The sequence below is a fragment of the Choloepus didactylus genome, chromosome 7 (genome assembly GCF_015220235.1).
Source record: "Choloepus didactylus isolate mChoDid1 chromosome 7, mChoDid1.pri, whole genome shotgun sequence".
NCBI classification, from domain to species: Eukaryota; Metazoa; Chordata; class Mammalia; order Pilosa; family Megalonychidae; genus Choloepus; species Choloepus didactylus.
Genome location: NC_051313.1, coordinates 115819378 through 115841042, shown reverse-complemented (window position 1 = coordinate 115841042; position 21665 = coordinate 115819378). Strand labels below are relative to the sequence as shown.

At 37.8% G+C, this 21665-nt stretch overlaps 1 protein-coding gene across 1 annotated transcript in view; it reads right to left on the bottom strand.

The window, feature by feature from the left end:
- Positions 1-483: 483 nt before the first annotated feature.
- The window catches only part of SRPK1 (SRSF protein kinase 1), a 155721-nt gene continuing 134539 nt past the window's right edge, over positions 484-21665 (bottom strand). Inside the window, 4 exon segments of the mRNA XM_037842409.1 lie at positions 484-1777; positions 3284-3376; positions 6587-6656; positions 13004-13111. Coding sequence (XP_037698337.1) covers positions 1593-1777; positions 3284-3376; positions 6587-6656; positions 13004-13111 — 456 coding nt within the window. The 3' untranslated portion in view covers positions 484-1592.

Here is a 21665-nt window from a genome sequence, read left to right as displayed (position 1 = left end):
CACCACTTTTTCCTTTGCCATTGTTGGTGGAGAAATAAGAGAAACTAGATTCCAATACCCCATATAGAAAACTGGCTACCCAACAGTCTCATTGGGAGCTTTGTTATAGGGCCTCAAGATGCACCTCCTTGGCTTTCTGTAAATTAAGAGTCCTACAACCACTTCTGGAGAATGCTGTAATTTCCAAGGCCCACTTGGTCCGTTCTGAGCAAGCAGCTGTGACTCCAATCCTGCCCCACTTTTGCTTTTCAATATGACCAGAGGAGTAAGTAACATCTAGAGCAAGTCTAGGAGAGGCCCATCCTAAATAAGATTTACAAAGCCTTTCTCATTAAAAAAAAACAAAAAAACCCAAAAAACGATTCTCAAGTACATCTCAATCATCTCAAAATTGAGGTTAAAAACTTATATTATACAAGGAAATAGCAGCAGAGAATGGCTAATCTTAAAAGCCACCCCCCCCCCACAAAAAAATGCCACCCCACCCCTCCCCGTGGTTCTTTTATCCTGGGGTTTCATGTAAGACTCTAAGCCTCTGAGAAAATGAAAAAACATAAAGTCACAAAGGGAAACTGCTTCAAAGCCAAAATCCTGGGCAAAGAGAAAAAAAAGTTATTTATAAATAAAGTTAGGGGACTGTTTGGAAAGGAGTCAAGAGCTCTGGGACATTTCTTCTTAGATGGGAAAGCTCTGAAACCCAGATCTCCTTTCTAGTTACCTTGAATTCTTTAGTTACAGGGCAACAAATTCAAATGCAATGAAAAAAGTGACAACCAGGATTAAAAAAAATAGAAACAAACAAACAAACAAACAAAAAAAGAAAAAAGCCGATCAAAATAACTGTGCTCCCAGGGTGACAGAAGACACGTAGGAAAGCACTGCTTGCTAAACACCTGTGGTTCTGAAGAAACTGCTTTTCAGTGGTTCTAATTTTGCTTCCATCACTAATTAGACTGCAGTAAAGGAACCTGACATTATTAAAGATGAAAGGAATTTGATGTTGCTTTGAACAGTGATAAAATGATACACACATTTGGTGTTTATACAGCCTATTAAAAAAGATAGTAGCTTAAGTTTCAGGGAAAAATGTGAACATAGAGAGTAACAGAAACAATCCAGGAAGATGATACAGCCTGGATACAGCAAGTTTAATGTCTCTGCTGCACAAGGAATTAACATTCTTCCCTTCTCCTCATCCTTATGCTACCAATGGGATAAGCACTAGAAAAGTTGACTCTTAGAGTCAGTGAATGGGCTCATACATTTTCAAAGCTCTTTTTAAAAAGGATGTTTAAAGTTTAAAAGGATGTCCTGATGGAAAGGCAAGGGTACAGGGCAATAAGCTGTTTTACATTTCAGTTCGTTAGTCTTTGGCAGAGCCCAACCAAGGCCAAATTCACCGAGGATGCCCAATGGCTGTGGGGATCTCCACAGGGTCATATAAGCAAACCCAAGTGAACATGCTGGATTAAAAAAAAAAAATCTAGAAACCCTTGAAGAAAGAGCTTCAGCCTGAAAAAGGAAGAGGGAAATAAATGCTGGGGAGGGCGGAGGGTCAGTGTGTGATCTCTGCTGCGGTGTTGGGCAGGGGCTTAGGAGTTGAGCCAGGGGTGCTGGAGACACTCGGCGGCGGTGGCTCTCTTCTCGGGAATCAGCTCCAACATGGGCAGTAAGAAATCCGTGAAGCCAGCTGCCTCTTCCTGAGACCACTCATATTTCTCCACTAGAACCTCAAAAAGGCCCCAGGGTTTCAGCTTTGTGATGTGTTTCAGGTCACCTGTGGTGAAGACAGTACAAAAGCAACTGACCAACATTGACAAGTGACAAGATCCTCTTGTGGAAATCCAGGAACTAATCCAGGCATATCTAAAGAATCAAATTTTGCTATCAGAATCTATTTCTTTTCCATTCACAAAACACCTCTTCTCTAACATACTCCTTGGAAAGAAGCATCTCTATGTTTTTGAGGGCTTCAAAATTTAAGATGATTTGTTTTCTCTGAGTGAATTGGGTAGATCTATCAGGAACTAGATATTCACTAAAATGGATATTAAATGTCTTATACTCAATATGCCCTCATACGGTATTCAGAAACAGTTTATCAGCACATACCAAGAGCAATTTGTTTATACTCTTTTTTGGCTCGATAAATGTCTTATAAATGTTGCTTTAAAGTGAGGCAGTCATTTAACAATAGAGTTAAAACCATGCTAAACATGTATAAAGGCAACAAAACCTAAAGAACAAACTCCATACAGCCTTCAGATACAGCAGTATCACACATCATACTATTCTGGAGTGTCAATTTAATTTTCGCTTCAAAGATAGTTAATTATCAGTGGTTTATGAGGGCAAATGCTTCTTTCAAGTTTTTTCATATTTGGCACTCATTTGAAGTCTTATCTGTGGACGGTGAATGCCTATTTAATTTTCCACTTAGTAAAAATATGCCTTAGTTTGACTTTGCAAATAACGAAGAACTCTTATGAAGCCCTTAACCAAGATCCAACTCCATCCTTAGGATGCTTGCTATTAAGGGTTGAGAAAAATGACTTTTCTTAGCACTAGTGTAAAGGCTGTGACAAAAAAGGGAACGAGGGAATAATGGGGGAAAAAACAGTTTTCTAGTCTCTTCTAGGTCAGTTTTTCACATTTCAGCTTTTAAGTTTTTACTGGGAATGTGTAAGAAATACATATTCAGATGTATTGACATATATCAAATAAAAAATCTGAGGTGAAAAGCTTTATCTTTGCTTCTGTTCCCTTCAGTAAGAGTTGTCTGACTGATGTGCTTAAGCGACCTTGTTGGTTATCAATCACCTGGGATACAAAGGTGAGTGGGAATTCATCTCTGCCCTTAAGAAGCTTAAACTAAACTCACTTGCCTATTGGTAGAGACATGGTTCTTAAACTAAATACCAGCAAAAATTTGCCCATCTCTCAGAAGTGCTGTAGGAGTAATCAACAACCAACTATGTTGCCAGACACCACACACACACCCCCTAATTTATTATTATCGTCATTTAGAAATGTGCAGAGCGAGGCACAGAGGCGCTTTGTGTTGTGTCAAGGTTACATAGCTAGTGGAGCAGCTGGGATTTGAACCCAGACAATCTGGCTCCATTCTCTGCTCCTGATCACACTATTCTACCTCTCTGGTAAGCCAGAGTTTAACATTCATGACCATTCTTCTTTAGGTGTTGGGAACCCAGCTATACTTACCCCTCTTCATTTTTAAAAACTTTTGCCCTTTGATGCCAGGGAACAGACACATTTATTTTACCTTTTTTGGTGAAAAATTCCTTGGAATATTTTCCTGCCACAATGAGCTTGCGAGGCACCTTCCCCAGAAGTTCTATGATCAATGCAATGTGATCTGTATGTTTCAAACATTTTAAGAGGGGAAAAAAAAGACATACATAACAGGAGTAACAACTGAAGCTCTAAACATTGGCAGAAAGAGTAGCATGCACACCTCTTTGTAAAGCATCTCAGGCTTGCTTTGTGTTCTAAATGGGAAGAGGAAGACTCTATCCATCTAATGGAGAATCCAGAAATCCATAAAAATAAGGTACCCACTCCAGTGGGACTTGAGTGATAACTAAAACTAAACACAATCTTGGTGTGAATGCTCTGCTTCCTGAAGTATCCCTGGGGCCTAGATGGAAACTAATGTTAACAATACTACCTCTGCGACTGAAGAAGTCCTGTGAATATTTCCCACTGAGGGCAAAGCGTCTTGGAATTCTGCCTATCAGCTCTATAATATGCGCAATGTGGTCTAAAATAGAAGGGTGAGAAGAACAGGATCAAGGACAAGCTTTAAAAGAGGTTTCTTCTATGAATAGCTTTTTGAAGGACTAGTTGTTAAAATCAACTACAAACAGAACCAAGGATACTCAAGGGGAGACTGGGAAGGCCAAGAATTGTTTCAGGTGGTTGGTTACCTGATGGTATAGCTGGTAAGTCTCATTCTAAATTCTGGAGTCATATCTACATCTTTATTTCTATTTTATCTGTGTATCTAGGTTCACATAGGTTAAAAAAATACTAGTATGTTTTAGACATTCTAGAACTGTTATTTATTATTGTTCTGGGCTTTAAGCAGTAATATCACTTGATATAAGAATGTTCATGATGGTTCAAGCACTTCCATATTACTATTTGAGTTCTCACAAGCACAGTATAAAACAGGCCAACAAACAATATCTCATTTTGAAGATGAGAAAATGGAGCCTCAGAATAAGAGCTAGAACTCAAATGAAAAACTACATCTTTGCTTCTGTTCCCTTCAGTAAGAGTTGTTTAGCTGTCTAGTCCAGAGCTTCCTTTTTTCTTTAAAGCAGACTCTTTAAGTAAAAAATAGCACAAATTTTTTGAAGTATAGCCACTTGACTATCTGTAGTTCACTTAAATGTCCACCTCATGCAGTGACTTGCAATTGCCACAGTCTTAGTATGGACTGTGAGCACAGTGAGGGTCAGGTGGAGTCTGTCAGCAGGGTAGGAGTCTGGGACTAGTCAGCTCCCACACCTACAAGAGCTCTACTGCCCTCTTTACTCTGCAGGCGAAAGAAATTAAGAAAATGAAGAGGTTTTAAAAAGTGATGGCTCCTAGCCAAAAAAAAAAAGCTTAGTAAATAGACTTTAATCCGGTAGTTAAAGAATCACTAAGGGTCAAAAGGAGTTACTTAAAAACCTCCAATTATGTATCCTATAGGGGAAATAACGTGCTAGAGGCATCCATATATCTGGGGATTTATGAAAGTCTGAGATCGTATCCCCTTTGCATGTAGAAAGGGCCCAGTGGTATCATTTCATTCATGAATCTACTATAACCTTTGGGCAGTGTTGAATGAATTTATGGTTTATCAAACAAGTACTTGTCTGATTTCTGCCTATTTTAAGCAGGAACTGCAAATAAATGTCTTTGTATGAATTACTAATAACAATGACCAAAGTGAGAGAATTATCAAGGAATAAGTGAACCCAAAGTTTTTCTTACTGAAAACTTCCAAATGAAGTATTAGTTCTTTTAATATTTTTCCTATACCAAGGAATTACTTTTCATTTGAAATTGTTATTTCACATTTAATTCCAGCAATCTATCTCTGGCATATCAATCAGTCACAGGATTGATGTACTTGACAGGCAAAATTATCAAGTATTATATTCCAAGTGTTTTGTAACAAACATTGCATACACTAGCCTGGGTATAAAAGTTTGCTTTTTCCTGCTCTTAACAGGACAAAATGCAATAGAACAGCATAGGAGTTTGAGGTTTGACCTAAGAACTATTAGCATTAACTGGTACAGAAGGGAATAAATAAGGATCTCGATATCTAGGGTAGATAGTTTGCCCTTGTTTCCTTATTTAGGACTTTTCACACGCATTTCAATGGGTAACATAGGGTCCTGACTTAGTGTAATTCTAGGCACCGTATGTGTTCAGTAAGTCTAGAGAAATAAAGGGGAAAAAAATCAATCTCCCTTTCAAACACAGATATAGTGGGGAATTTTCACAACACTGTAATCCTATAGCCCCGAATTTGCAATCCAGAAGGGTAAGCAGAGAACAGGGAAAATCAAGTGTATACATGGGTGGTAATTAAAATACCTTCTTACAAGGGCCTTATGTATGCAAAATACGTCCAAAATGTGTCTACCCAAACAGGCATTTGGCTATGGGACTCATCAAAGCATTTTCCAAACTGAATTTGTTAGGAATATTAGCAAGCCTACTAACATTGCCTATTAATATTCCAGGGAACCAAAGTTTGGGAAACAGAGAGTATTCCTGGTTCCACAGAGCACAAAACCTGATTTCCTAAAGAAGCAAGGAAAGCAGAGAAAGTAAAGGACATACTTTCACCACTGGGATGCTATATTGCTAGTGCTCTTTCAAGATAAAACTCATTAATTCTGCAAACAAAATAAAAGCTGCCTAAATTGTATAATAAATAAGGTAAAAATCTCTTCAGTCATTTTGTCATTGAAATTATTGAGTTGACATCTAGTTATGTGAATGATATTATGAGAGGAAAAATCTGACTGACACAGTTGTCTACTTCCAATGCCTCTCAAATGGAGCAACTGATAACCTGGGCTTTTCCTCAGCTATCAAAAAACAGAAATAAGTTATTTTTTGTTTAAATGGGAATTTTAAATTTTTCTATCATTTAGAAAGAAAAAGTTATGACTTCAATTTTCAGAAAGGAGGAAAAAAAGAATTGTAAATGTTGTGGAATTTAGCAAGGGATAAATTATGGTCTCTATGTGCTTATTAAAATTAGTATGCTTATTAAAATTATTGACTCTCAAATAAAGTTGGAGTCATAACTGAGCAAAAAGTTGATGAATAGGGAAACTCAAACTTGGTAAAGAACGAATTGATATATACAGAAAGGAAGATAAAACGAATAGAAGTTTTAGTTTAACTAATTGGGGCCTTTTGTCTAATCCTCTAATAGATTAATAGAAATACTTAGCAACTAAAAAGAGTAAGGCACTTCAGTACTAACAAATGGTTAACCATATCTAGAAAGTGTTACTACCATGCACAGATGTCCTTGGTTAAGGAGACTTACCTTCATCTCTAGTGTACTCTTCCCCTGAATGAGGCTCAAACAAATAGTCACCTGTGGCCAGTTCAAAGGCCTAAGAAAAAGAGGATACAAATGAAAGCATCGAAAGAAAAAAAAAAAAGCTGGAAAGCTTATTCTTATATGTCTCAATTTTAAGTAATTTTTTCTTGGAAAAACCTGCAAAGGATCATTTAAAGAATGTTTAGGTTTATTCCAAAAGGCTTTCCCTCTCACCTGTATTTTAGTACAATGGGGTGAGAAAATAGCAAAATGGCAGTTAATAAGTTTGTGGGATAGTCCTTGCAAAAAAAAAAAAAAAAAAAAAAATCAGCAATTAAGCCCTCTTAGTTTCCCTTCTTGGCTAAGAGGGGTACAAGTGGGTATGAAGGTGATTTTAGTTACTAAATTATTCATAAGAAAAGCAAGGGTTATTTTCTCATGTAATTCCACATGGTTAGAAACTTTGGTTATGTAACCAAAACCAAATGAATCCAGACGTGTTTCTACCTATGACTCTTTAGTGCTTGGCAAAAAATGGTACACTCTTAACCTCAGCTTTGGAAAGCGCTCCCTGAACTGTCCCAGATGGAGCATTCCCATTTCCTACTTCTGCAGGAAACCAGAGACAGCCTATCTATAAACGGAGTTGGGAGCCATTCTTACTCTATTTGATCAGCAGGTCAGCTTTCACCAACCAAGAAACAAGAGTATGTTTTCTACAACAAAAAAACTTATTGCAAACCGACTCTACTTAAGACAAGAGGGTCTTAAGAGGTGATTTCCTTTGGAAATCACCAGTATAGAAAGATAGTTGTTAAAAGGAGAGACAGAAATTATTTTTAATAATCAGTAGCATAGTCAATATTTGGGCTAATGGAGCTATGTGAATTTCTCATTGATTACGAATGAATTTTTTTAAACAAATGATATAACAGCAGCTTTAAAAAACGGGCCTTATTGATATAAAAGTACAGTTATAAGTCAAGGGTTAGTTATAGGTCAATTTTGACAGGTAAGTGAATGGTATTAAGTAGTCTAAATAATCTCAAGAACTGTGGGTGGTTAAGTCAGGTTTAGGTCTCTGAGCTCCCTAGTGTCAGTTTCTGCAGTTTCATGGTAGGACAGCCTTTCTAAAAACCAGGAGATTACCTACTACTGGCCAGAGCTGGGCTACAAAACCAGAAGTTTCAGGATAGTTCAGGGAATCAAATACCTGTCTTTAAAATGTCAGGGATGCTATGCTAGGCATAGCTTGCTTTACATTCCATCAGTTCATTATGAAACTGAACCACAATGATAGAGCAAATACTTGTTCTATTCTACATTACTGTGAGGTTTAAAGTCACAAAGGAGAACAGAAACAAATGGTGATTTGTATTCATCAATCCTGTTAATGTTTTCTGAAACCAGTACTTCAATTTTTCAAAATCTCAAGGTCTTATGTTTGAAGTTCAGTAAAGATATGGAAATTAAAGTTAAAAAAAAATATACAAACTATACTGCTCAAAGTTTTTGCATGCAAAATCACCAAATTCTTTCACTTGGGTACCCATATGCCAAGATAATTTATTTTTGGAACATAGGGTAAGTTGCTGGTAGTTACAAATGAGATAATGGCAAGAAAAAAAATCATAACATCAGGATTTAAAATCAGTAGGAGCTCTTGATTAGATGTTTATCTGTTGAAACATCCTCTTTTTACAGATGAGAAACTGTCACCAAAATGGAAAGGCAAAGTCCAAGCTAGAATCCAGGGCTCCTGACTGCCATTCCTGTTTTCATCTCACATTAACCAAATAACCTGTTCTACATTGGTCAGGGTCACACTGACAGACAGAGGCAAAACCAATTATAAAATTAAGTACATGATTCTTCCACAATTTTCTTAACACTACCATCTTAGAGAAAAATGGCTTCAGAAGATGGCATTACTTAGAAAAAGTCAAACAGTGACAATTTAAACACATTAAAACATTCAGATCCAGAAATAACTTGTGAAAGCAAGGTGGCAGAAAGGAATATTGACAAAACTTAAAGGCAGCCTAGCATTTCATAGGCAACATAGATATGCCAGAGTGCCAGGCAGTGATTACTCAACAGAAAATGAGGACTTTCTGGTTAGATCTGTTAAGATAACATGTCCACCATCTGCATTGTAGGCTGGCCATTTGCTGTTTTACCTGGTGGGGGAAGCCAAGTCAGGGGCAGAGTCCTAATGCTTCCTTCCCTGCAAAAACCTGAAACTGCAGATATGTTCAGTGTACGAACTTAAGGGTCCTGATTTTGACCACAGGTCTGACAACATTAGGAAGGGCTGTAGTACTGGACATGTTATTTTGGAGACAAGGAATTAAAGGATGATTCAAATTTCCTGTCCTCAACAATCCGTACCAGAGGGAAGTAAAATTCTAGAGTACAGATGGAAACTAGAAGAATAAAGTATGTTTAAAAGAAGGAAAAGAGGAAATTTAGATGTTCCTAGAAAGAAACAGTGTTACTGGGTGAGCTAGGCAGCTGTCCTACCTCACTTCTGTTATTAATGATATGTAATTGTTCAAATTATGAAGATACTAAATGCTAACTTTTGTTCCAATTTTGCTTAAAAGTCTACTTCCTGCTAGCAGATATAGAGAACTGACACCATTAAATATGCAGGTTTATTGCTCTGTAAACAACCAATACCAGGGGAATGATGTAGGAAACAATACTGCAAGATTGAAAGATGGTTACAATAGACAGGAGGCAGATGAAAAAGCCAACACCACCATATATAAACATCCCACAGAATGAAAGAGATGGTTGGGAAATTGCAGAGTACACAGTTGAAAAAATTTAGCCCTTTATATATTTTTGGTACTAAATATACTCTACTACTCATTTCCAGCTTTAAACAATTTCTTTGATCTGAACTTACAAAGTTATAAATGATTGGATCACTCAAGGCAAATAAATGGTTCTTAACCAGAGGTATGCATGAAAATTGCTGAGGAACTTCTCCAAAATGCAGGTCCACTGCACAATTCCCTTCATTTAAAATGTGTAGTCAAAGTGCCTGCCTCACATAGAAAGCAAACAAGTAAAATCATATATATTTTTTGGTAGCAATAAGTTAACCGAAGAAAAATAAAGTGATAAGGTGAGTTTATTTTAAGTAGGGTAGTCAGGAAGGTGTCTCTGAAGAGGCTATGTTTGGGCTGAGACCTGCACAAGTTGAAGCAGAATGTCTAAAGGCCCCAAGGTGAGAATGAGCTTGGCATGACTAAGGAAAGAAAGCTAGCTATTACTTTGAGTGGGATGGAAAGCAATTAGAGGAGTAACATGATTTGATTAATACTTAAGACCATTCTGTATGAGGATGGATGAGGAAGGAGAATAGAAGCAGAGAAAATGATGCCTCAAGCCAGAGTGGATTAATGGAAAAAGTAAGAAGTGGTCGGTACTGGATATGTTGTGAAGGTAGAACACACAAAATTCGCTGATGGACTAGATGTAGAGGATGGGAGGGAAAAAGAAGAATTAAGGATGACTCCTGAGGTTTTGGTGAAAGACTGAGTGAACAGGGATGTTAGTTACAAAAACAGGAAAGAAGGGGAAATGTGTTGTGTGACAAAGCAAGCATTCTATTTTGAAACTGCTACCTTTAAGATATAAACATACATCATAAATTTTACTTTTAAAGTGTTTATCAGATAGCCAGATGAAATTAAGCAGATGGTTGGACACTTAAAGCTGGAAATGTCATGGGATTTGATGAGACCCCCTAGAAAAAAAAGAAGGTGGCCAAGGACCAAGTCCTTTTTTAGTCAAGAGAAGGAGCCTATCAATTTAAGTTTCTATAACCAATTGGTACAAACAAAAAGGAAACAATAAGGGGGAGGTAGTGCTATGGACTGAGAATTAAAGCTTTAGTTTTTCTTCTAATCCTTGACTATTTTCAGTTATTGAGCATTTGTAAAATAAATATTCTGATGTTTAGCTGTGTGCACTATCATGTATGATCAAAAACAAAGACTGTCTTGCTCTAGGGATATAGGACACCCTAGCTAGTCTTAATTCTAAATCTTGCTCTCAATTGTTCGCTATGTTCTGGGCTTACATTGGATGTCTTATAGTCAACCAACTACAACTCTATCATTCCTTCTGTTTGTAAAGCTTTGCTTTGAGAGCTGTCCATTATATTAGCTCCATCTTTTCCATGCAGCAAATTCCTACCTTCACCGAGAACACTGCCTGGAAACCCAAATACGCCTGTACACACCAACTGCAGGAATCTACTCTAAAGACACAGATCCTCATACTTTTATTATAGAAACTGTGAAAGAGATGAAATTATCCTTTTGTGTTTGTCTTGCCTCTGTTTGGCAGAAAAGCGTCAGCAACAACATAACAACACCAAAACAAAACAAAACAGAACCTGTGGGTTTCATTATATGGAATAAGGAAACGGCACTGAATAGAACTCAACATTTATTGATTAAAATGGTATTCTATTTTTATCTCCAGTGGCTTACTGTTGTTGAATAGTCTTTGGTGGAATCCAAATAGCTACCATTCTAGAAGTGCTAGAAGTTAAAACCAACGCAGACATTTCTGCCTTTTCTTCCAGGTATCTCAGATCTCATAGTTCTTCCCCATGCCAACTTGGGGATTGGTGGTGGTGGAGAAGGAGCTCTAGGGAGCAATTGCAGCATTTCAGATTTTGATAGTTTTAAGGCATTTTAGCAGCCTTTAGAGTTCTAGTCAGAGAAAACAAGTTATGGATATACCCCTTCTGATCCTATTTTCCAATGCTAAAAACACCTGAGCAAAAGTTAGATTGTACTCTCCAGCTTCTTCCCCCAAAATAAGAGTTGTTTAGCCATGGGCCAACTTCTGTGATGAATAAGGATATATAATTGATCCTGTTTCCTAAATATGTGTAACTGTACTAACAGAGCTTCTTCCCACAAGGGCCAGAGAGGAAATTACCAACCGGGGACTGTAAACATATTTCCCCCCAAGGTGGGAGGGGAGGGAATGCTCAGAGGCTAGGAAGGAAGAAATCTCATCCTGATCTTATCTATACCTTCTGTCCCTAATGTTTGGAGAATTTAAAAATATCCATTCCCTGTTAATGTTTAATACTCTCTACAAATATATTCCCCTTTCCCTTTTTATAACCATCCTCCTAATTTTGTAGTATTTCCTCATGGCAACTAAGTGATTTTCATCCTTTGGTTAAGAAAATTCCTACATATGAACTGGTCCAGAACTAGGGGGCAAGTTAATTACCTTTTTCCTCTTTTTCCTTATTTCTTAAGTCTGACTGAAAATACTGTGTTGAAAAGCAAGTGAAATAGCAATCACTGCCCTCAAACAAAATAGGAATGAGGAATAAGAAATGCACCAAGGTACTCATTTTCTTATAGCAAACAACTAACCTACTACTAAGAATCACTCCAGATCTTAATAAATCAGATGCCATCTATAAACTAACTATATTGGGTAGTTGCTGGCATCTCTACCACTTAAGATTTTCTGTAGCAAATAAATTAAAATCAAATTCTCTAAAATACAAAGCTTTCAAGTATGGCTAGAAAGAAGTGTGAGATTTTGTTCCAGTGTTCTTTCACCTTGTGACATGATTCCAAACCTCACTTTACTTCAGACAGTCCTCTACCTTCACTGATGCTACTCACCTATAGGTGCAACAAATGATCTGTATGGTCAAACATATTATCAACATGGTTTTAACTCTATTACCTTTGGAAGTCAACTTTTTAGGAATGCAGAAATCGATGACCTATTTCAGTTGGGACTGCTAGTTTGTCCTTTCCCTCTCAAGTTTTCCTTAGCTTGGGAGAATACAGATTCTCAGATGAGTTGTAGGTATATTATGTACCAACTCTGCAATATAGTTAATTTGGCAAGCCGCAGATATTTATTAAGCACCACTTAAAATGTGCCAGACATTGAACCAGGCACTTTACATAACATACGTAATTCCTATCTAACCTAGTAGAAGAGAAATAAGTAAACAAACACATTTACAAATTGTGATAAAGAAAGGAAAGATCTTGAAGAGTACATACCATTTCAGGAAACAATATAACAGGCCAGTTGGAAATAATTTAATATTAATTAAATTTAACCACTCAAATAGTTGCTTGCCAGGGACAAAGTAGCAACAATCTATAGTAAGAAACATTTGGTTCATTCACCTAAAAGGAACTTGGCAGGAACCAAATAGAATGCCAGATGTTCACAATAAGCTTTTGGATCTAGACCTCCCCAGACACTGGAATTAGAGTGCCAATAGTAAGGCAGCAAATTCTTTTTCCTCTTGTTAATTTGCTGGTCTACTGAAATTAGCAAACAAGGCAAGGTGTGTAACTATCGCTTAATAAGGGAAGGCCAAGGATTAACAAAAAAAAACATTACCATGCATGCTGTGCTCCAAATGTCAGCAGGGGTATTATAGCCAGATCCTATCAGAACTTCCAGGGAGCGATACTGCCTTGTCTGAATATCTTCAGTGAAATGTTTGTGCTGAGTAAATGGAGAAGGAAAACAGTATTTTAAAATTCATTAATTCTAAAAGGTAACAAGTTATAACTGCGAATAAAGGAGATTAAAATAAATTCTCTGAAGTTTTCCCCAAATCAAAGTTTCCATTTCACTAATATAAGTATCATTTTGATGTTACCAGTTCTAAACAGCACTGTGCTTTACAGTCAACTTCAAATTATTTTTGCAAACTGATGAGTCTAAAATTTAATACAGATACACCGATTTAGGGAATTCCAAATAGATTTTAAGAAAAGGGAAACTATTTTCCCAAACAAAACTTAAGTTGTTCATTTGTAAAACACCCCAAAAAACCTGCATCTAATCAAGTCTCACTGGCATAGGAACGCTTGGGGAGAACAAAGAACAAGTTCATCACCATGAGAATGCAATCAGTAAAACAATCAACAGAACTTCTTTAACAAATAATTTGTATGGAAAAAAAAGATAAAGGGGAAACTTCTATGTAAAAGCAATTTAAGAGACACAGTACCCGATTTTGCAGACATGGAATTTACTTGGATCCTGCTTCAAGCAAAGTTAAAAAAATGTTTATTAGATGATTGGGCAGACTGAACATTGACTAAATATTTGAATTGTCAACTTTTTAGGTGTGATAAGAACTTTACTGTTACTTAAAAGAGTTATCCTTTAGAAAGCTGTATTTATGGATAAAAATGACAAGATGCCTATGATGAGCTTTAAAATAATCTAAATGATCTGGGGTGGGTGGCAGGATGAGCATATAGATAAAACTTGACTGCCAATGAGTTGACAATTGTCAAAGCTGGTGACAACAGCATGGGAGTTCATTATTCTATTCTTTCTACTTTCGTATATATTTGAAAAAGAAAAAAGAAGCACAGAATGAGTCATACACAAGAAACAAAATTTGAATAACATTAAGACATGTATAGGAAAGTGTAGAACATAATTTTCCAAACCTGTTGAAATTCAAAAAAAGGAAAGCTATTTGTGAAGAGGGAAAATCAGGCAGAGAAAGCTTCAGGAAGAAAACCAGTATTGACCAAAAGGGCAAAAAGTATACCAAACAGGAGACATCACAAATAAAGGCACAGAACACCATCTGCTGGGTTAAACAGTTTTGATTTTCCTTTGGCAGACAACAAGAGCTACTGCATGCTACTGAACAGAAAACGTGCTGTATGAAAACTGATATGACATCTGAGAACATTATTCCAGTAATAATCTTCTGGCAGGTAGCAAGATTTAGGTTTAGAAATGCAAATCTGGCCAATAGTTGTGGAAATGGAAAGGTTAGAGTTAAATCCAAGGATATTCTCAGAAATGAATGGAATTTAAAAATTAAGTGGCTAGACATGGGAGACAGAGGAAGGAGCCAAAAGGAAATCTGAGGCAGAAAAGCCCACAAAGTTGGCTGTCTGTTGACAAAAATAGCAATGGAGAGACTTGGAGTAGGAAGTGGTTTTACAGGAATACAGTGGGTTCAGACACTGAGTTTGAAGTGACTGAAAGAAAAAAAGTGGAAATGCACTGCAGGTGATATGACTTAGAAAGCTGGAGGTCAGAAGTCAGAAGTTACACAAAGGTGACAGCTAGAGGGCAGAAATCAGAGGGACGGACATGTTTAAGGCAGACTTCACTCTTGCATGACTAATGCCTTGCAAATACACTGTAAGTAATAAATGAAGTCATGAATCAGCAAAAGTAAAGAGGGTAAACTGGAAACACGCACAGATCCACTCACTACTAAATCTCTCCTTTAGTGAGAAATCTAGTCATTTATATATATATTTTTTATTTTTTAACATTTTTAAAAATTTAATAGATTTTATTTTGAAATAAATTCAATCTTACAGAAAGAGTTGCAAAAACAGTACAATCCCCATACATAGAACTCCATCATACCCCGACCCCCCTCCCCCGACATGCTGATCCACCACCTTTAACATCCTGTCACACCACCATTACTTTCTTTCCCTCCCTCTCTCCTTCTCTCCCTATCTATCATCCATCATTTATTGCTCTGTCCTCTGAATATATGTGAGCAAGCTGCACATACCTTTGACCAAACAATATAATTCACATATACCTTTCCCATGGACAAGAAGATTCTTTTATGCAATCTCATTAAGTGCAGCTAAGAAGTTCAAGAAATTCAACATTGATACAAAGCTTACATTCTATATTTCCTTTTTTTTCCTTATGTCCCATCTGTGTCCCTTTGAGCCTCCTCTCCTCCATCCTCAGATCCCATCCAGGGTCATCCTTGGCATTTAATTGTCATCTATTTAGACTTTTTTTTTTTAATTGTGGAAACATAAATATAGCCTAAATCTTCCCATTCTACCCCTTACCTAGCATTCCATTAGTAGGATTACTCACATTTAGAATGTTGCAATGCTATCACCTTCCCACCATCCATTTCTAGAAGTTTCCCTTCACCCCAAACAGAAACCCTACTCTCATTTCTTAACTCCCCATTGCCCCTTCCCCACTTCTCGGAACCCCTACTCTACTTTTCATCTCTATGGTCATATTCTCTGATACTTTCTTTGTGTTTACCATGGGGCTTAAATTTAACATCTTAAATCTATAACAATCTTGTTTTTCTTTGATACCAACTTAACTTCAATAGGACACATAAACTATGTTCCTATACTCCTTTATTCCCCCACCTTTATGTAGTTCTTGTAAAAAATTACATATTTTACATTGAGTCCAAAACCACTGATTTCTCATTACAGTTTATGTATTTAAGATCCTGTAGGGAGAGGCGGGGCAAGATGGCAGACTGGTGAGCTGTATGTTTTAGTTACTCCTCCAGGAAAGTAGGTAAAAAGCCAGGAACTGCGTGGACTGGACACCACAGAGCAATCTGTCTTTGGGCATACTTCATACAACACTCATGAAAACGTGGAACTGCTGAGATCACCGAAATCTGTAAGTTTTTGCGGCCAGGGGACCCGCGCCCCTCCCTGCCAGGCTCAGTCCCGGGGGAGGAGGGGCTGTCAGCTCCAGGAAGGAGAAGGGAGAATTGCAGTGGCTGCTCTCATCGGAAACTCATTCTACTGATTCAAACTCCAACCATAGATAGACTGAGGCCAGACACCAGAGACTCTGAGAGCAGCCAGCCCAGCAGAGAGGAGACGGGCATAGAAGGAAAACAACACGAGAAGCTCCAAAGTAAAAGCAGAGGATTTTTGGAGTTCTGGTGAACACAGAAAGGGGAAGGGCGGAGATCAGGCCTTGAGGCGCATATGCAAATCCCGAAGCAAGGCTGATCTCTCTGCCCAGGGCACCTTTCCTTAATGGCCCTGGTTGCTTTGTCTATTAGCATTTCAATAACCCATTAGATCTCTGAGGAGGGCCGTTTTTTTTTTTTTTTTTTTTTTTTTTAAATCCTTTTTGCTTTTTCTAAAACAATTACTCTAAGAAGCTCAATACAGAAAGCTTCAAAGAATTGAAATTTGGGCACGTCAAGTCAAGAGCAGAAATAAGAGAGCTCTGAGACAAAAGGCAATAATCCAGTGGCTGAGAAAATTCACTAAACAACACAACTTCCCAAGAAAAGGGGGGTGTCCGCTCACAGCCACCATCCTGGTGGACAGGAAACACTCCTGCCCATCGCCAGCCCCATAGCCCAGAGCTGCCCCAGACAACCCAGTGTGACGGAAGTGCTTCAAATAACAGGCACACACCACAAAACTGGGCGTGGACATTAGCCTTCCCTGCAACCTCAGCTGAATGTCCCAGAGCTGGGAAGGGGGAGCAGTGTGAATTAACAGAGCCCCATTCAGCCATCATTTGAGCAGACTGGGAGCCTCCCAACACAGCCCAGCAGCCCAGAACTGCCCTGGGGGGACGGCACTCACCTGTGACATAGCACAGTCATCCCTCAACAGAGGACCCGGGGTGCACAGCCTGGAAGAGGGGCCCACTTGCAAGTCTCAGGAGCCATACGCCAATACCAAAGACTTGTGGGTCAGTGGCAGAGACAAACTGTGGCAGGACTGAACTGAAGGATTAGACTATTGCAGTAGCTTTAAAACTCTAGGATCATCAGGGAGATTTGATTGTTAGGGCCACCCCCCCTCCCCGACTGCCCAGAAACACACCCCACATACAGGGCAGGCAACACCAACTACACACGCAAGCTTGGGACACCAATTGGGCCCCACAAGACTCACTCCCCCACTCACCAAAAAGGCTAAGCAGGGGAGATCTGGCTTGTGGAGAACAGGTGGCTCGTGGACGCCACCTGCTGGTTAGTTAGAGAAAGTGTACTCCACGAAGCTGTAGATCTGATAAATTAGAGATAAGGACTTCAACTGGTCTACAAACCCTAAAAGAACCCTATCAAGGACAGCAAATGCCACGAGGCCAAAAACAACAGAAAATTATAAAGCATATGAAAAAACCAGACGATATGGATAACCCAAGCCCAAGCACCCAAATCAAAAGACCAGAAGAGACACACCTAGAGCAGCTACTCAAAGAACTAAAGATGAACAATGAGACCCTAGTACGGGATATGAAGGAAATCAAGAAGACCCTAGAAGAGCATAAAGAAGACATTGCAAGACTAAATAAAAAAATGGATGATCTTATGGAAATTAAAGAAACTGTTGACCAAATTAAAAAGATTCTGGACACTCATAGTACAAGACTAGAGGAAGTTGAACAACGAATCAGTGACCTGGAAGATGACAGAATGGAAAATGAAAGCATAAAAGAAAGAATGGGGAAAAAAATTGAAAAACTCGAAATGGACCTCAGGGATATGATAGATAATATGAAGCGTCCGAATATAAGACTCATTGGTGTCCCAGAAGGGGAAGAAAAGGGTAAAGGTCTAGGAAGAGTATTCAAAGAAATTGTTGGGGAAAACTTCCCAAATCTTCTAAAAAACATAAATACACAAATCATAAATGCTCAGCGAACTCCAAATAGAATAAATCCAAAAAAACCCACTCCGAGACATATACTGATCACACTGTCAAACATAGAAGAGAAGGAGCAAGTTCTGAAAGCAGCAAGAGAAAAGCAATTCACCACATACAAAGGAAACAGCATAAGACTAAGTAGTGACTACTCAGCAGCCACCATGGAGGCGAGAAGGCAATGGCACGATATATTTAAAATTCTGAGAGAGAAGAATTTCCAGCCAAGAATACTTTATCCAGCAAAGCTCTCCTTCAAATTTGAGGGAGAGCTTAAATTTTTCACAGACAAAGAAATGCTGAGAGAATTTGCTAACAAGAGACCTGCCCTACTGGAGATACTAAAGGGAGCCCTACAGACAGAGAAACAAGACAGGACAGAGAGACTTGGAGAAAGGTTCAGTACTAAAGAGATTCGGTATGGGTACAATAAAGGATATTAATAGAGAGAGGGAAAAATATGGCAAACATAATCCAAAGGATAAGATGGCCGATTCAAGAAATGCCTTCACGGTTTTAACGTTGAATGTAAATGGATTAAACTCCCCAATTAAAAGATATAGATTCGCAGAATGGATCAAAAAAAATGAACCATCAATATGTTGCATACAAGAGACTCATCTTAGACACAGGGACACAAAGAAATTGAAAGTGAAAGGATGGAAAAAAATATTTCATGCAAGCTACAGCCAAAAGAAAGCAGGTGTAGCAATATTAATCTCAGATAAAATAGACTTCAAATGCAGGGATGTTTTGAGAGACAAAGAAGGCCACTACATACTAATAAAAGGGGCAATTCAGCAAGAAGAAATAACAATCGTAAATGTCTATGCACCCAATCAAGGTGCCACAAAATACATGAGAGAAACATTGGCAAAACTAAAGGAAGCAATTGATGTTTCCACAATAATTGTGGGAGACTTCAACACATCACTCTCTCCTATAGATAGATCAACCAGACAGAAGACCAATAAGGAAATTGAAAACCTAAACAATCTGATAAATGAATTAGATTTAACAGACATCTACAGGACATTACATCCCAAATCACCAGGATACACATACTTTTCTAGTGCTCACGGAACTTTCTCCAGAATAGATCATATGCTGGGACATAAAACAAGCCTCAATAAATTTAAAAAGATTGAAATCATTCAAAGCACATTCTCTGACCACAATGGAATACAATTAGAAGTCAATAACCATCAGAGACTTAGAAAATTCACAAATACCTGGAGGTTAAACAACACACTCCTAAACAATCAGTGGGTTAAAGAAGAAATAGCAAGAGAAATTGCTAAATATATAGAGACGAATGAAAATGAGAACACAACATACCAAAACCTATGGGATGCAGCAAAAGCAGTGCTAAGGGGGAAATTTATAGCACTAAACGCATATATTAAAAAGGAAGAAAGAGCCAAAATCAAAGAACTAATGGATCAACTGAAGAAGCTAGAAAATGAACAGCAAACCAATCCTAAACCAAGTACAAGAAAAGAAATAACAAGGATTAAAGCAGAAATAAATGACATAGAGAACAAAAAAACAATAGAAAGGATAAATATCACCAAAAGTTGGTTCTTTGAGAAGATCAACAAGATTGACAAGCCCCTAGCTAGACTGACAAAATCAAAAAGAGAGAAGACCCATATAAACAAAATAATGAATGAAAAAGGTGACATAACTGCAGATCCTGAAGAAATTAAAAAAATTATAAGAGGATATTATGAACAACTGTATGGCAACAAACTGGATAATGTAGAAGAAATGGACAATTTCCTGGAAACATATGAACAACCTAGACTGACCAGAGAAGAAATAGAAGACCTCAACCAACCCATCACAAGCAAAGAGATCCAATCAGTCATCAAAAAATCTTCCCACAAATAAATGCCCAGGGCCAGATGGCTTCACAGGGGAATTCTACCAAACTTTCCAGAAAGAACTGACACCAATCTTACTCAAACTCTTTCAAAACATTGAAAAAAATGGAACACTACCTAACTCATTTTATGAAGCTAACATCAATCTAATACCAAAACCAGGCAAAGATGCTACAAAAAAGGAAAACTACCGGCCAATCTCCCTAATGAATATAGATGCAAAAATCCTCAACAAAATACTTGCAAATCGAATCCAAAGACACATTAAAAAAATCATACACCATGACCAAGTGGGGTTCATTCCAGTCATGCAAGGATGGTTCAACATAAGAAAAACAATCAATGTATTACAACACATTAAAAACTCGAAAGGGAAAAATCAATTGATCATCTCAATAGATGCTGAAAAAGCATTTGACAAAATCCAACATCCCTTTTTGATAAAAACACTTCAAAAGGTAGGAATTGAAGGAAACTTCCTCAACATGATAAAGAGCATATATGAAAAACCCACAGCCAGCATAGTACTCAATGGTGAGAGACTGAAAGCCTTCCCTCTAAGATCAGGAACAAGACAAGGATGCCCGCTGTCACCACTGTTATTCAACATTGTGCTGGAAGTGCTAGCCAGGGCAATCCGGCAAGACAAAGAAATAAAAGGCATCCAAATTGGAAAAGAAGAAGTAAAACTGTCATTGTTTGCAGATGATATGATCTTATATCTAGAAAACCCTGAGAAATCAACGATACACCTACTAGAGCTAATAAACAAATTTAGCAAAGTAGCGGGATACAAGATTAATGCACATAAGTCAGTAATGTTTCTATATGCTAGAAATGAACAAACTGAAGAGACACTCAAGAAAAAGATACCATTTTCAATAGCAACTAAAAAATCAAGTACCTAGGAATCAACTTAACCAAAGATGTAAAAGACCTATACAAAGAAAACTACATAACTCTACTAAAAGAAATAGAAGGGGACCTTAAAAGATGGAAAAATATTCCATGTTCATGGATAGGAAGGCTAAATGTCATTAAGATGTCAATTCTACCCAAACTCATCTACAGATTCAATGCAATCCCAATCAAAATTCCAACAACCTACTTTGCAGACTTGGAAAAGCTAGTTATCAAATTTATTTGGAAAGGGAAGATGCCTCGAATTGCTAAAGACACTCTAAAAAAGAAAAACGAAGTGGGAGGACTTACACTCCCTGACTTTGAAGCTTATTATAAAGCCACAGTTGCCAAGACAGCATGGTACTGGCACAAAGATAGACATATAGATCAATGGAATCGAATTGAGAATTCAGAGATAGACCCTCAGATCTATGGCCGACTGATCTTTGATAAGGCCCCCAAAGTCACCGAACTGAGCCATAATGGTCTTTTCAACAAATGGGGCTGGGAGAGTTGGATATCCATATCCAAAAGAATGAAAGAGGACCCCTACCTCACCCCCTACACAAAAATTAACTCAAAATGGACCAAAGATCTCAATATAAAAGAAAGTACCATTAAACTCCTAGAAGATAATGTAGGAAAACATCTTCAAGACCTTGTATTAGGAGGCCACTTCCTAGACTTTACACCCAAAGCACAAGCAACAAAAGAGAAAATAGATAAATGGGAACTCCTCAAGCTTAGAAGTTTCTGCACCTCAAAGGAATTTCTCAAAAAGGTAAAGAGGCAGCCAACTCAATGGGAAAAAATTTTTGGAAA